General features: G+C 39.7%; 1 protein-coding gene across 1 annotated transcript; it reads right to left on the reverse strand.

The window, feature by feature from the left end:
* Nucleotides 1–1,196: 1,196 nt before the first annotated feature.
* Nucleotides 1,197–5,001, reverse strand: LOC307255371 (MARVEL domain-containing protein 2-like; the record flags this gene model as incomplete). The annotated part of the gene is made up of 5 exons (XM_080034053.1): nucleotides 1,197–1,313; nucleotides 1,635–1,685; nucleotides 1,870–2,041; nucleotides 2,202–2,407; nucleotides 3,856–5,001. The coding sequence occupies 5 exons, from the start codon at nucleotides 4,999–5,001 to the stop codon at nucleotides 1,197–1,199; spliced, it is 1,692 nt and encodes a 563-aa protein (XP_079890179.1).
* Between the last annotated feature and the right edge of the window lie 7,021 nt (nucleotides 5,002–12,022).

Here is a 12,022-nt window from a genome sequence, read left to right on the forward strand (position 1 = left end):
TGAGTTACATCTTAATTGTAGTGATGATAATAATAATTGTATTATTCATTATTATTATAATGATGCATATAGGCTTATTTTGTCATAATAGGTGGTTATAGTACTACAGTAAAGCAATTGCCTGCGTACATTAAAGGCAAAAAGGTCTCCCTTTTTTGGTAAATAGGCTATAATTATATTCTGGCGTTATGTATTTTTGTTCGGACAAAAAGAGCAATTTAAAGATGCTTCCTTATGGCTTTAAGAACATTTGAAGAAAATTATAATAGGCCACTATTTTTTCTGACATTTTTTACACGAACCGATGAATTGAGAAATTAATTAGCAGGCCACAGAAAATGTAAAGATAGATTTATTGCTGAAGAGTGTGGCCTAATAGCATTCGATTCCATAAGATAAACAAGATAGACTATTCTTAAGCACCCCCATTACCAAGATGTTTTCTCTTAGTGCCTGTGACAAATCTTGTGTAAGAACTTCACAGTCAAATGAAAAATGTGTTTAGGTGCCGTGAAAAAAACATATAGACAGTATCTGTAAAATGACCATGGTTTCATCTAGTGTTTTCCTATCACCCAAATTGCTCTGTGATGTTTAGTAGTAGGCTAAGTAATGTTGAGCTTCATAGATTGTTTTGAAAAGTAAAAACTCAAAATACTCCACCAAGTGCTTATAGCTTTCAATACTCTTCACTTGATTGAACCCTACATTTTTATATGCCAAATGTCAAAGGTACTTTTTTCTGAAGTCTAATGAAGATATTACCAAACTAAAGGATACAAACGTTGAACCAACTGTGAGCGCAGGACCAAAAAGGAGTTGAAAATAAGAAAGAACACTCAATGCGAGTAAGACACAACTTTGTCATAAAAAACTTTATTAATGTTTTTTGTAAAAACAAATAAAAAAATGCAATCACTGGTAGAACTTTAATATAAAACATTCCCTGAATCAACAGGTTGATCATCTGCGTCGACATAAATGATGAAAATACAACATGACATGTAACAAAAGCTATAGAAGGGGAGTGTACCATTTAGCCCATTCAGTGATGTTGTAGCTCGTTGTGTGCAGGTTCCATGTCAACTCTTATCTTATCTTGATGTACAAATCAGTAAAACTTTGTCCATTTGTCAAAAAGGGTATTTATTCTCTCCGCTCATCATGGTGCTGCAGATATGTCGTCCTGTTCTTCTTCATGCCTGACCACTTGCCGAGGTTTCCTCCTCAAAAGTGCGGATTCTGTTTTTGATGTGGCTTAATTTAGCTTTCAAATAGTCACAGCGGTCCTTTTTCTCGAGGAAGGAAGGGTCCTGTAAAAATACAAACATGTTTAAAATCAATTAATGGCTGCAATATCTACTAACTAAATACTACATAAGTCATTTTCCACCTTTTCTCTTCCCGTCTTCTTGCCCAATTCATTCTCATAATGTGTTAAATGAGAATTCCCAGAATTACCCATATTTCATGATGGAGGAAGTATTATTTGCATCAATGGACATCAGCTTTATTGAAGAAAACAAATATTCCATTGGTGTTTACCAACAACAGTAGCAATTCTAAGACATCTCTTTTGGATTAATGTTAAAAATGGTTTGTTTGCCACTTAAAATTAAAATAATATCACTTACACTCTTTTTCTGCTGATACTTCTTCAAAATGCTTTGAATCCGCTGCTGATCCTAAAAGAAAAGCAACCAAATGATTTGCACATACTGTGACACACATATTAGTCTGCATCACAATGACAAGATGTATGAAGATTTTTCATACATTTGGAGGTCTAATTATGACCTTTTCACTTTCAATTAAATCCTGGAAGCTTACCACAGAAATAGTTTGTATAGTTAACAGAAATGGTCTCACCTCTTGGCTCTTTCCATCCCTGGTTAGTTGAGCCATCATGGCATCCAGCTCTCTGAACTTACTGAGGGTGGTGCTGATGTCTCTGTGAAGGTCCTTGTATTCCTGATACTGGTCATTGAAAACAGCTTTGTACTTTTCCCGTTCTTCCACACAGCTGATCTCTGGATACTTTCTATATGGGAAAGATTTTTAGGAGGTGTCATGACATGGCGATTCCAATTTCTTGTCAAATGGGTTTGAGTATACACAGAATGTATTTGGTACACAGTATATATAAATAGTCAGAATATTTATATAACCCCTTAACATGGATAGTTCAAATGTTCACTCACATGATGTAGTCTGCAATGATGTGAACTTTGGGCGTGTATTCAGTCGCTGTGGCTCTGGTCACACCTTTTGGGGTGTTATGCAACTCAGGGATGGTATATTGATTGATCAAATCTTTACTACGAGACTTGTCCATTTCATCTTTGAATGATATTCGCTTTATTTTCTGAGGGGCTAGTGGGATGGACTGGTGAAACTCGTCCTGGGGCTAAACAGAAAAGAGAAAAAAGTATTATTCAGAAAATATAAACAAACAAATGAAAGTATCTATTGACTAGCAATACATCACTACGTGTGCAGGCCTGTGTCGTCAATACAAGAAGCTTCCTCAGAGACCTAGCTAGGAGCAAGATTTTGATTTGGCTCTGAGCACATCCAGTGAAAAAACTGCTCCATTATTTTGCTTCAGCCTAAGCAACCAAAGTGGCTGTCCCTCAGCTAGGAGATGGAATTATGTTCACTCCTGGCCTCTCACCCTTTCTCATTTGACATCAACTACATTAGCTGACCATGATGTTTCTCACCTGAAGGTGTTGGCTGTGGTGGATTCTATTTGCAAACAGTATTAAGCTCCATAGCGGTTGAAGGGAACAATCATAGTACTTGCATCATACCCAAAGACATGCCATGTCTTTTTTTAATATGCCTAAATTGCAGTATACTATACTGAGCATGCAGATTTATACATGCAGTAGACAAGGCGTCGTATAACTGTGTTAACATTATTATTAGGATGCCCATAGTCGATGCCACATGTGTGAGCTATATATTTTTAGCCATGCTAGCAGCTCTAGGGTCGGCAATGTGGTTCCACACGTAAACATCTCAACAACATTTTAACAATGTAACATGGTAAAACATTGCCAGCTCAACATTGCATGTTCACCTTCTGATGTTAGCATGTAGCTGAAACTACCGCCAATCCTCGTAGAGGCTTTAAACTTATCTTATCTTATCTTAACCTGCCACTATGCAAATTACAATGTGGTGTTGCTATATCAATATGTGCTATTGCCAGTTCGGGAATTGAAGGTTTACCATTAGTTATAGCCAGGTGCAACTTTGTTCCTCATTCAATAGCTACTTTTTATAGCTATCGGCTGCTAGCATTAGTTGTGACCCCATCAACAAAGATTGCTCTAATTATTTTACAAGCATTGAGCAAGTATCACACATTCACTTTTAATGTAGGCCTATCTATTTCTGGCAAGTTTATACAAAGACAACCACATGGCCAATATATACAGTTAACAGCTTTTGGTAAAAATCCTGTTGCACTGACACGGCATAGGACAGGAGAAAAAGCTGGCATGGCAATACCGCCAAGTGGTGCACTCACTGCAGATTGTCTTAAAATCTTAATTTATTGGATTTGATCTGCGATATGTTTTGGGGCTTTGTTGTCTCATTTGTAATCAGGAGTAGTTTCACATACTCTTGCCACCAACAATTATGGTGTTGATTTGTAACATACTTAATTACCCCAAAAGATAAAAGTTTAGAATAATGCCGAAACCTGAGAGACTGTGACTGAGCAGCACAGACAGAGTTCAATGAATCACACAGAAAGGAGATAAAGTATGGGCTAAATATTTATGGAAGCTGAGAACAAAGGCTCTGACAGTGAACACTCTAAGGGAACTTTGCACTTTTTACCTTGTTCAAAAAGTACTCCCTGTCCCTACGTGTGGCCTCATGCCTCCACATCTTCAGACACACCACGAAACTTCCCAGATACATGACCATGTTGATGAAGATGAAAGCTGTTCCCGCCATTTGGCCCCCATCAACCCGACACAGATTGGCCACAATGGGGTTAACGCCTATTGTCATGAAGCATAGTCCCCCGCGGTTCAAGTCGTTCAGGTAGACAATACCTGCTGCCATGTAGAGCAGGAACATGGCCACATTGATGAAGGCCTCCGTCAGAGGCCACCAGGGGGAGTCGAGGAGGATGGTGCGATAATACATAGTCATTCCCGTCACCAAAATAAGAAGAGTTATAATCCAAGAGAGTCCCGCTACTGCCAGTATAAAGGGAGTCATGGGGCCTGTGTAGCTGTACCCAGACATGCCTTGTCCATTGTTATATGCACCATTATAGAGTCCATAGGAGTTGGACCACTCGCTGTCTTTGTGGACGTAGGCGATGACACAAGCAATGACCATGCCACCAAACAGGAGCTGAAGTCCGGCAAGAAGTCTGAGCAACCCTGGCCAGGACTTCAGATAAGAGTACTTCAGGTTGTATACCTCCAACTTCTCAGCGTAGTACTCTGCAGGGTGGATACTGGTCAGTAGAGATTCCTCTCGTAGGCCCTGATAGAACAGACCATCAGAATGGCTCTCCCCTAGCAAAGGCTTATGGGAGTTCTGGCTGGAATTGCCCAGTGATTCACCCCAGTTCCTGCGCTCAAGCAAGGGACTTACAGGGGGGCTCACCCTGGTCCCATTTGGCCGGATCTGGATCGGTCTGCTGCTGGTTTCGGAGTCATTCAAACTATCACTTTCCCCTGTCTGTTTATGGACCATTCCCCCCCATGACCGAGGGATGAGGGATTTCAGCCGGTTCTTCATGCTCCTTATTTTGTCATCGTTCTCCTTCTCCTTGTAAGGTGGCGTGCTGGCTGTGTAGCCTGTGGAGTGAGCATCATTATCTTCTGTGATGTTATCTGGTGTGGGTGTGTGAGTAACCCACACAGGCCCTGCTGGTGGATCACTAATGGAGCTCTTCTTGCTAGAGGAGGACCCAACCACACTGTCAGGCTCTTGACTCTTGAATTTCTTGCTCCAGCTTTTCATCTTGCAGGCTGATTTTGGTGATTCATTGAGAAAGAAGTATCCACACAATCCTTATGAGGCGAGATGGAGATATAGATAGCCAGAGATACTGTGGGGGAAAAAATATACATTATACATTATTACTGTATAATAGGCATGCAGGCATATATTCCATAATTATATGCTCAGCAGTGTATAATTAACACACCTGACCCTTTGCAGCTGGCAAGTATTGATTTTCCCAAGCTCACAGCTTCACCTTTTATTCCATTCAAAATGACTGAAAAAAAGTCACATTTTCAAATGTTATCATTTTGAATAACACTACATAAACCTCTTACTTGTATCAAAAAATTAAAATAATTAGACATCTTCAGGGCACCCAGACGTTATGATAAAATAAAAACAACATGAAATAATGGTAATTTCTTCTTCCTCAAAATCTGTACTTTAAGGGCTACCCGTGAGTGGGAAGAAATGTTCCTTCCTTAGGCTAGTTAATATTAATGATAAATATTACAGCTATTTCCGAGTCTGTGTCTCTCTTTCTCTCAGACGATAGTTCAGCTTGTTGCCTGTAAGCAGACACTGTGAGGTCAGCTGTAAATCTCAATTCCTTAGCCTCTAAGGTTGTTATTGTTCACTGTGTTCAGCTCAGACCCTAAACATTGATATGCTTGGCGCCCAAGTCCTGGTGTGCTAAGGACAGACAACATGATTTAAGTTGCCATAGTTACTTGTTTATGATTAAGTATCCAATAGAATGTTTGCACATGCTTATAAAAACCTTATTTTGGATATGCTTTAAACCTTTTATGCCGTTAGTGTTGAAAAATCTTATATGCGTAGTAGTACGAGATAAAAACAGTGATCCTAGGGATTGACTGTCAGAAATGGGTCTCAATACAAAGTGTTTCACTTGTGCTAGTGTCTTGTTCTCCTTCATCAAGCTTCAATAAATATTTCTGCTCAGTCATCCGAGTCTCCTGAAATCCCCTTCCCCCTGAGCTGACCTCTGACCCCTGAAGGACTTAAAGCACAGTGTGTTTTAAAGTTGAAGTTCTGTCACATTTGTATTGATATGCAGTGTATACTTTTAAGACTTTTTTTTCCCCCCATGGTTTTCGTGAACTGGCATTAACTGATATACTGACCACAACATTTTGTGAACACAACATTGACAGGTTATCACTTTTTAACTTGACAAACTTGTTAGCGTACAACCAAAGCTAATGAGAGCCATTAGAGTGAACCAAAACAGTAAAGGTGTTTCCCCCCCAAAAAACAAGCAATACCCACAGAATACGTAAACAGCACCTGTGTAAATCCAAAAAAAGTGGTGGCCTAGCCTTACCTAATTTCCTTGCCTATTACTGGGCAATGCACATCAAAACCGTAATTTTTTGGCTGGATGACACCGATCTCAATTCTGATTGGCTAAAAATGGAGAGAGAGGACTGCTTGCCTTTCTCATGTGCAATTGTCATGTCCCCAGTATCATTGAATAGGTCAACATATGACAATAACCCTTTAATTCATGCTGCCATACGAGTCTGGAAGCAGTTGAAGTCCTGTCTTCAATTGAGAGATATGTCTTTCCTTCTCCCAATCGCAAATAACCCCTCCTTCAAACCCTCTACATTAGACGGTGCTTTTGTCCAGTGGAAGGACAAGGGGATTAGAACCGTGGTGGGTGACCAATACCTGAAGGGTACCTTCTCCTCCTTTCAAGATCTGCGGGAGAAGTACAAACTAAACTCTAATAATTTTTTCAGATATCTTCAGGTCAGGGAATATGTGAAAACACACTTGCCGGACTTCAACACTGCAAGCCCAGATAAACTTGACTTGTGTATTAACAGACAGGCGGATTCAGAGAAGTTGATATCCTATATTTACAATGTTCTACAAAACATTAACGCCCCTTCATCTGAGGTCTACAAGCGTGCTTGGGAGGAGGAGCTGGGTCAGCAAATTCCCAATGACCTATGGGACGATAGCTTAAATTATATTCATACCTGCTCCATAAATGCCAGACACTGTCTAATTCAGTTTAAGTGCTATACTACTCGAAATCAAAACTGAACAAAATATTCCCCAATGTTTCCTGTGACAAATGTCAGATCCAAGAGGCCACTTTAACCCACAGCTTTACTCTTTGCCCCAAAATCGAGAGCTTTTGGACCGAAATATTCAGGATCTTCTCCAAAACTCTGAAAATGACACTAGAGCCATACCCTAGAATGATTATTTTTGGGCATTCTGAGGCACTTAGCAAACTATCTGCTTCTCAAAAACGCTTTGTCTCTTATGGACTAATAGCAGCAAAAAAACTCATACTTAATTTTGGAAGGGTGATGAGGTTCCTCCAGTGAAGCTGTGGATTTCAGATTTAACAGACACATTGCACCTAGAACGTATTAGGTTTATCTTGAGTGATAAATTGAAGCATTTTTCAAAAATATGGTCACCTTTTATTTCATTTCTCGATCAACAAACAATTTGAACATACACATAAAAATCACACGTAGCCCCGGTTGGGTAGGTTAAGGGATGGGTAGATGGATTTTTTTTTTTAAATGTTTTGCCTCCTTTTTGTGGTTTTCTTCTTTTTTTTTCTCTCCTTTACCTTTTCTATTATGTTTGAAAAAAATGTAAAACTGTAATTGAAGCAGTTCCTTATTGCGTGTAAATGTCAAGTGATATGCACTTATGCTTTCAATAAAAATATTTGAAACAAAAAAACAAGCAATAAGCTAAACACCTGTTTTATGAAAAACATTTCGTAGACCTGATGGAACCGATACTATTACCACATTTACTTCTGGCATTAAGAAGTGATTTGTATCTGAATACATCTTATGTGGATGTTGTTAATGTTTAAACAAGAAATAAAAAATGTAGATAACAAGGTGTGAATGCAAAGACCCATATATTAGGTGTAATCATTAAAAAAAATTATTAAGGTCAGAGTGTATATAAAAGAAATTAATACTTACGTTAATACTTCTTTCACATTCTAGTAGTAATTTAATTAATTGTAAAAACACTATGTTATTTGTGTGGCATGGGAACCAAAACAATGCCAAACCACTGGAATGGCCCTTAAAGCACAATGTGGTTCACCATCATACATATGGCTGACTCTCTTAAACACTAGAACAACCTCAGAGACCACAACAACATGACTACAGTGCAACTCAGGATCTACTGAAAACGGAGGAGTTTGAGCTGAGCTTTGACCCACAGCAGCCTGTGGTCCAAATACAGAGCAACAGTCCCAAAAATGTCATAGCACATCCTAGCCAGAACACATTGATTAGAAAGAGCATATTTGTTTCAACAACAATAAAACTTTCTCAAAACCAATAACCTTTCATACCAGTTTGACTCCAACTTCCGTCTCTGGTCATGCAGTTGATAGTTTCTTGTAATAGGAACTGATACTGTAAAATGGCTGCTGTGTCCGGCAGGCCCTCTTCAGTCTCTCAGGTGACTCACTACCGGAGTAATATGCTCAGTTATGCACACGCAGGGCGATTGGCCAATGTGTGTGGAGAAAGTAAGGGGGGAGTCCAAGCTTAAGCATTAAACCTGAACCGCCCCTTTGCTGGAGCTGACTGGCACCACTAGTCTAATCTGGGGGAGAGAGAGCGAAAAAACTGTTGACATTCAGAGAGGGGTAGTAAGGAACTAACATGAAATAGCGCATGTGGCCTTTAACAGGTCATTTTTAAAAGGCCCTGGGTTGCCATTTCGGCTGCTTGGAGATCACATGATCGGCACTTTATTGATATAAAAAAAAGGGTAAGTACTGATGTTGATAATCCACTCATTTACACTGCTGCAGAAACCCCTGGGTATATTAAATCCTATACTTTAGGTATTACGGATATCACTTTAATTTATCAAAAACCTTGTCCAAAAGATAATATTCTTTTGGAATTATATTTATTTTTTATATCTGCCCCACATTATCAAATACATCTCATTTGTAAGATCTGTGAAATACTGCTTTATTGGCCCATCATTTATGAATAATTCATTCTCACCCCAACCGTGACATATTGTTTTGCTGTGACACAGGGAGCTGGAGTGTTAGGCACTAGAGGGCAGCAAGCTCATGTGCTTCCCGCTTGGATCAACGCCTCTCGCACCGTAGCTAAATGTGTAACTGTATCTTTATTTCCATTAACTGTCACACTTATCTTTTCTTGGCTGATTTTAATGTCTCCAGACTTGACTGCCACAGACAATCATCTACACTCTAGTATCTTTGGAGCATGTTTGTTCAGTCTTTTGTGAAGAATGGAGGAAAACAGCTGCTAAATTCATAAAATACTTGCTATTGTTGAAATATTCAAATTTTTCAATTAGCGAAGTGCAGGTGGTTGATTTAATAAGAGCAGCATCCATTCTCTTTCACTGCTTCAAGATTGAACCCTACATATCTGACTCCAGGAATTATTCCTGCTGTACAACGTGATATCACTCTGTGCGAGCGATTCTTCCAGAGCATCCATGGTTTTCATGTAGAGAAAGCTCAAGGCAAGGACATCTGTAGTGACCCCCTCTCCACCCTCACACACGCACACACACACACACACACACACACACACACACACACACACACACACACACACACACACACACACACACACACACACACACACACACACACACACACACACACACACACACACACACTGTCTCTGCAGTGCTCAAAGGCGATACAGTACAGTAAACACATAATGCAACCCACTTTCTTGAGTGAGTCCCACCAGTGGCCATTGCCTGGGGCTATCTCATCTGGTGGTACCATGCTTGTCCTCTACTGCTGGCGTAGGTGCCTGCTCAGCTGCAAGTAATATACTGAACAATGCAAGAGTCATGTGTATGAGAGTGTTAAGCTTATTCTGTATATAAAGCAAAGGCCTAACGTGAATAATGGTTACATAAATGAGCATGCATGCATTCCTCACTTTCCTGTGTAACATCACTATGCTGAAAATTTGAAATATGTTTTGAATCAGATGTTTAAAGCTACAGTGCGTAACTTTTTAATATACAAGTCATTATGCATTTAGTATAAGCCATTGCCAAATGAGTTGACACAAAGGTTATTAAGCTCATCATCTCCATAAAAAAAATCTCAGTATGGCACTGTTAACAAATGGTCGTCGGACGACATTGTCGCAAGGCAGCTCAGTTGGACAGGAAGTGATGCGTTTAACAGCAGCTTTCCGCTTTGGAGGTTGAATAAGTCTGTGCCCCATCACCAAAGGTTTACCTTATGTAAATGTGCCGACAGTGTTGTTGTAATCACTTCTATCTCAAGGTTCAGACTGACTCCCATTAGGATCAATAGCTTTAGAAACTCCTTCATCCCCACAGCCATCTCCCTGTTAAATTCAGAGAAAGGGAGAAGGAAATTAGCACAACGTTATTTGTTATACAGTATATATAATTGAATAATAAAGAAACTTAACTTAAAATAATACTTTGACTGAATGACGGAGCTGAACTACAAGTCCAAGCTAACCTAAGCTAATCGTCTCTTGGCTTAAGCTTCATCCATCCACCCATATACAGTATGAGCATCAAACCTCTCACCTTCCATTACTCCTTTAAGACCAGAAAGAAAATATCTTTCTGAGGAGTTTGAATGATGGACTAAGATATTTTTATTGTCCCTTTCATGCAATAGTTATAGAAAGCCTTCATAAAGCTCCTCTTACTTGTTCTGTCGATTTTGATAAGCACCTTTACTTTCCTTTGAATTCAGGGGAATTAACTGCTTTGTAACTGTTTCTCTGGCCTTTTTTTATTTATTTGATCCCATTGTCATGATCCCATTCTATTCTAATGTAGCATACTTTAGTTTCTTTTTGTCAAGTTTTTACAGTAAATGTTGTTCTAATGCCTGTCTTTGAATAATTTCAATGCATTTATTTGCTGTGCAGTGTGATGGCAAGAAATCACTTACATTCCCTTTAGTAAAAGGTATCAATCGATAACGTGACTTTGAGTGCCTAATTCAATTGTGATGTACTGGGGGATCAGGCATTAACAGATAAGACGGTAATTTCAGTCTCTAACACAAGTATTGGGAAGTCGATCTATGCATCTTGATAAAAACAGTACCTGATATGAGATATGATCATATAAATCTGAATTTTCTGTCAAATAAAGAACACATGGGAAGCTACAGTATGTGTATACATTATGGGTGTCTATCTGAATGTACCCATGCGCATACACTTTGTATGCATACTAACATAGACTGTGGTACTTGAAGTCCTGACATATGGCTTGAGGGCTCCGAAAAGAGCTCTTCTTCCTTCAGAGCTAAATGAGGCAGGGAAGCTTTGGCAGCCTCCAACAGACAACATTTGTATCAGTTAATTCTGTCTCAGAGAGAAACGAGCAACGGAGGAATAGATACAGGTAAGGCTACAATTAAAAGGATAGAAAGAGAACGAGAGGAGTGATTGATGCTGCAATAAATGACCCTCAAACAACATTCAACGGTATGAAAAGGCCTTTCGCACCCACTCTCCATGACTCCAACAATGTGCAGTAAAAAGGCCAAAAACCAGGATCAATACTCCCCATTCTCTCTCATTTCCCCAAGTGTATGCCAAACCAAGTTAGCTGAAAGCGATAGGGAGGGCATTAAGCATAATGCAGCTTCTAGCTATTAGCTCTCAGGGCAGACAGGGGAGAAGAGTGGGGGCCTAATGAATTCAATCAATGACCCTCCCCCCCATGCCCGCCACAAGCTGTCCCCAGAGGACCTTTTCATTCTCTGGGATGATCGTCAACACCCTGCGAGCTGATTCGTCCTCTCGTCCTTCCCCTGTCCGAGGGTCATTCTCTTGCTGCAGACTGATCTTCAGTACACCTCTAGGGTGGGGGAACCCCTGGTAATTTGATCCCTCTGTTCTTGCCTTTCACGCTTCCACACAAGAAAGAGTAATGGCCGGATGTAGAAAAAGTAATGAAAAGCTTACCTTCTCAGGACATTAACTAAGCCTGGGTA

This window comes from Ammodytes marinus, assembly GCF_949987685.1.
Source record: "Ammodytes marinus genome assembly, chromosome: 9".
Classification (NCBI taxonomy): Eukaryota; Metazoa; Chordata; class Actinopteri; order Uranoscopiformes; family Ammodytidae; genus Ammodytes; species Ammodytes marinus.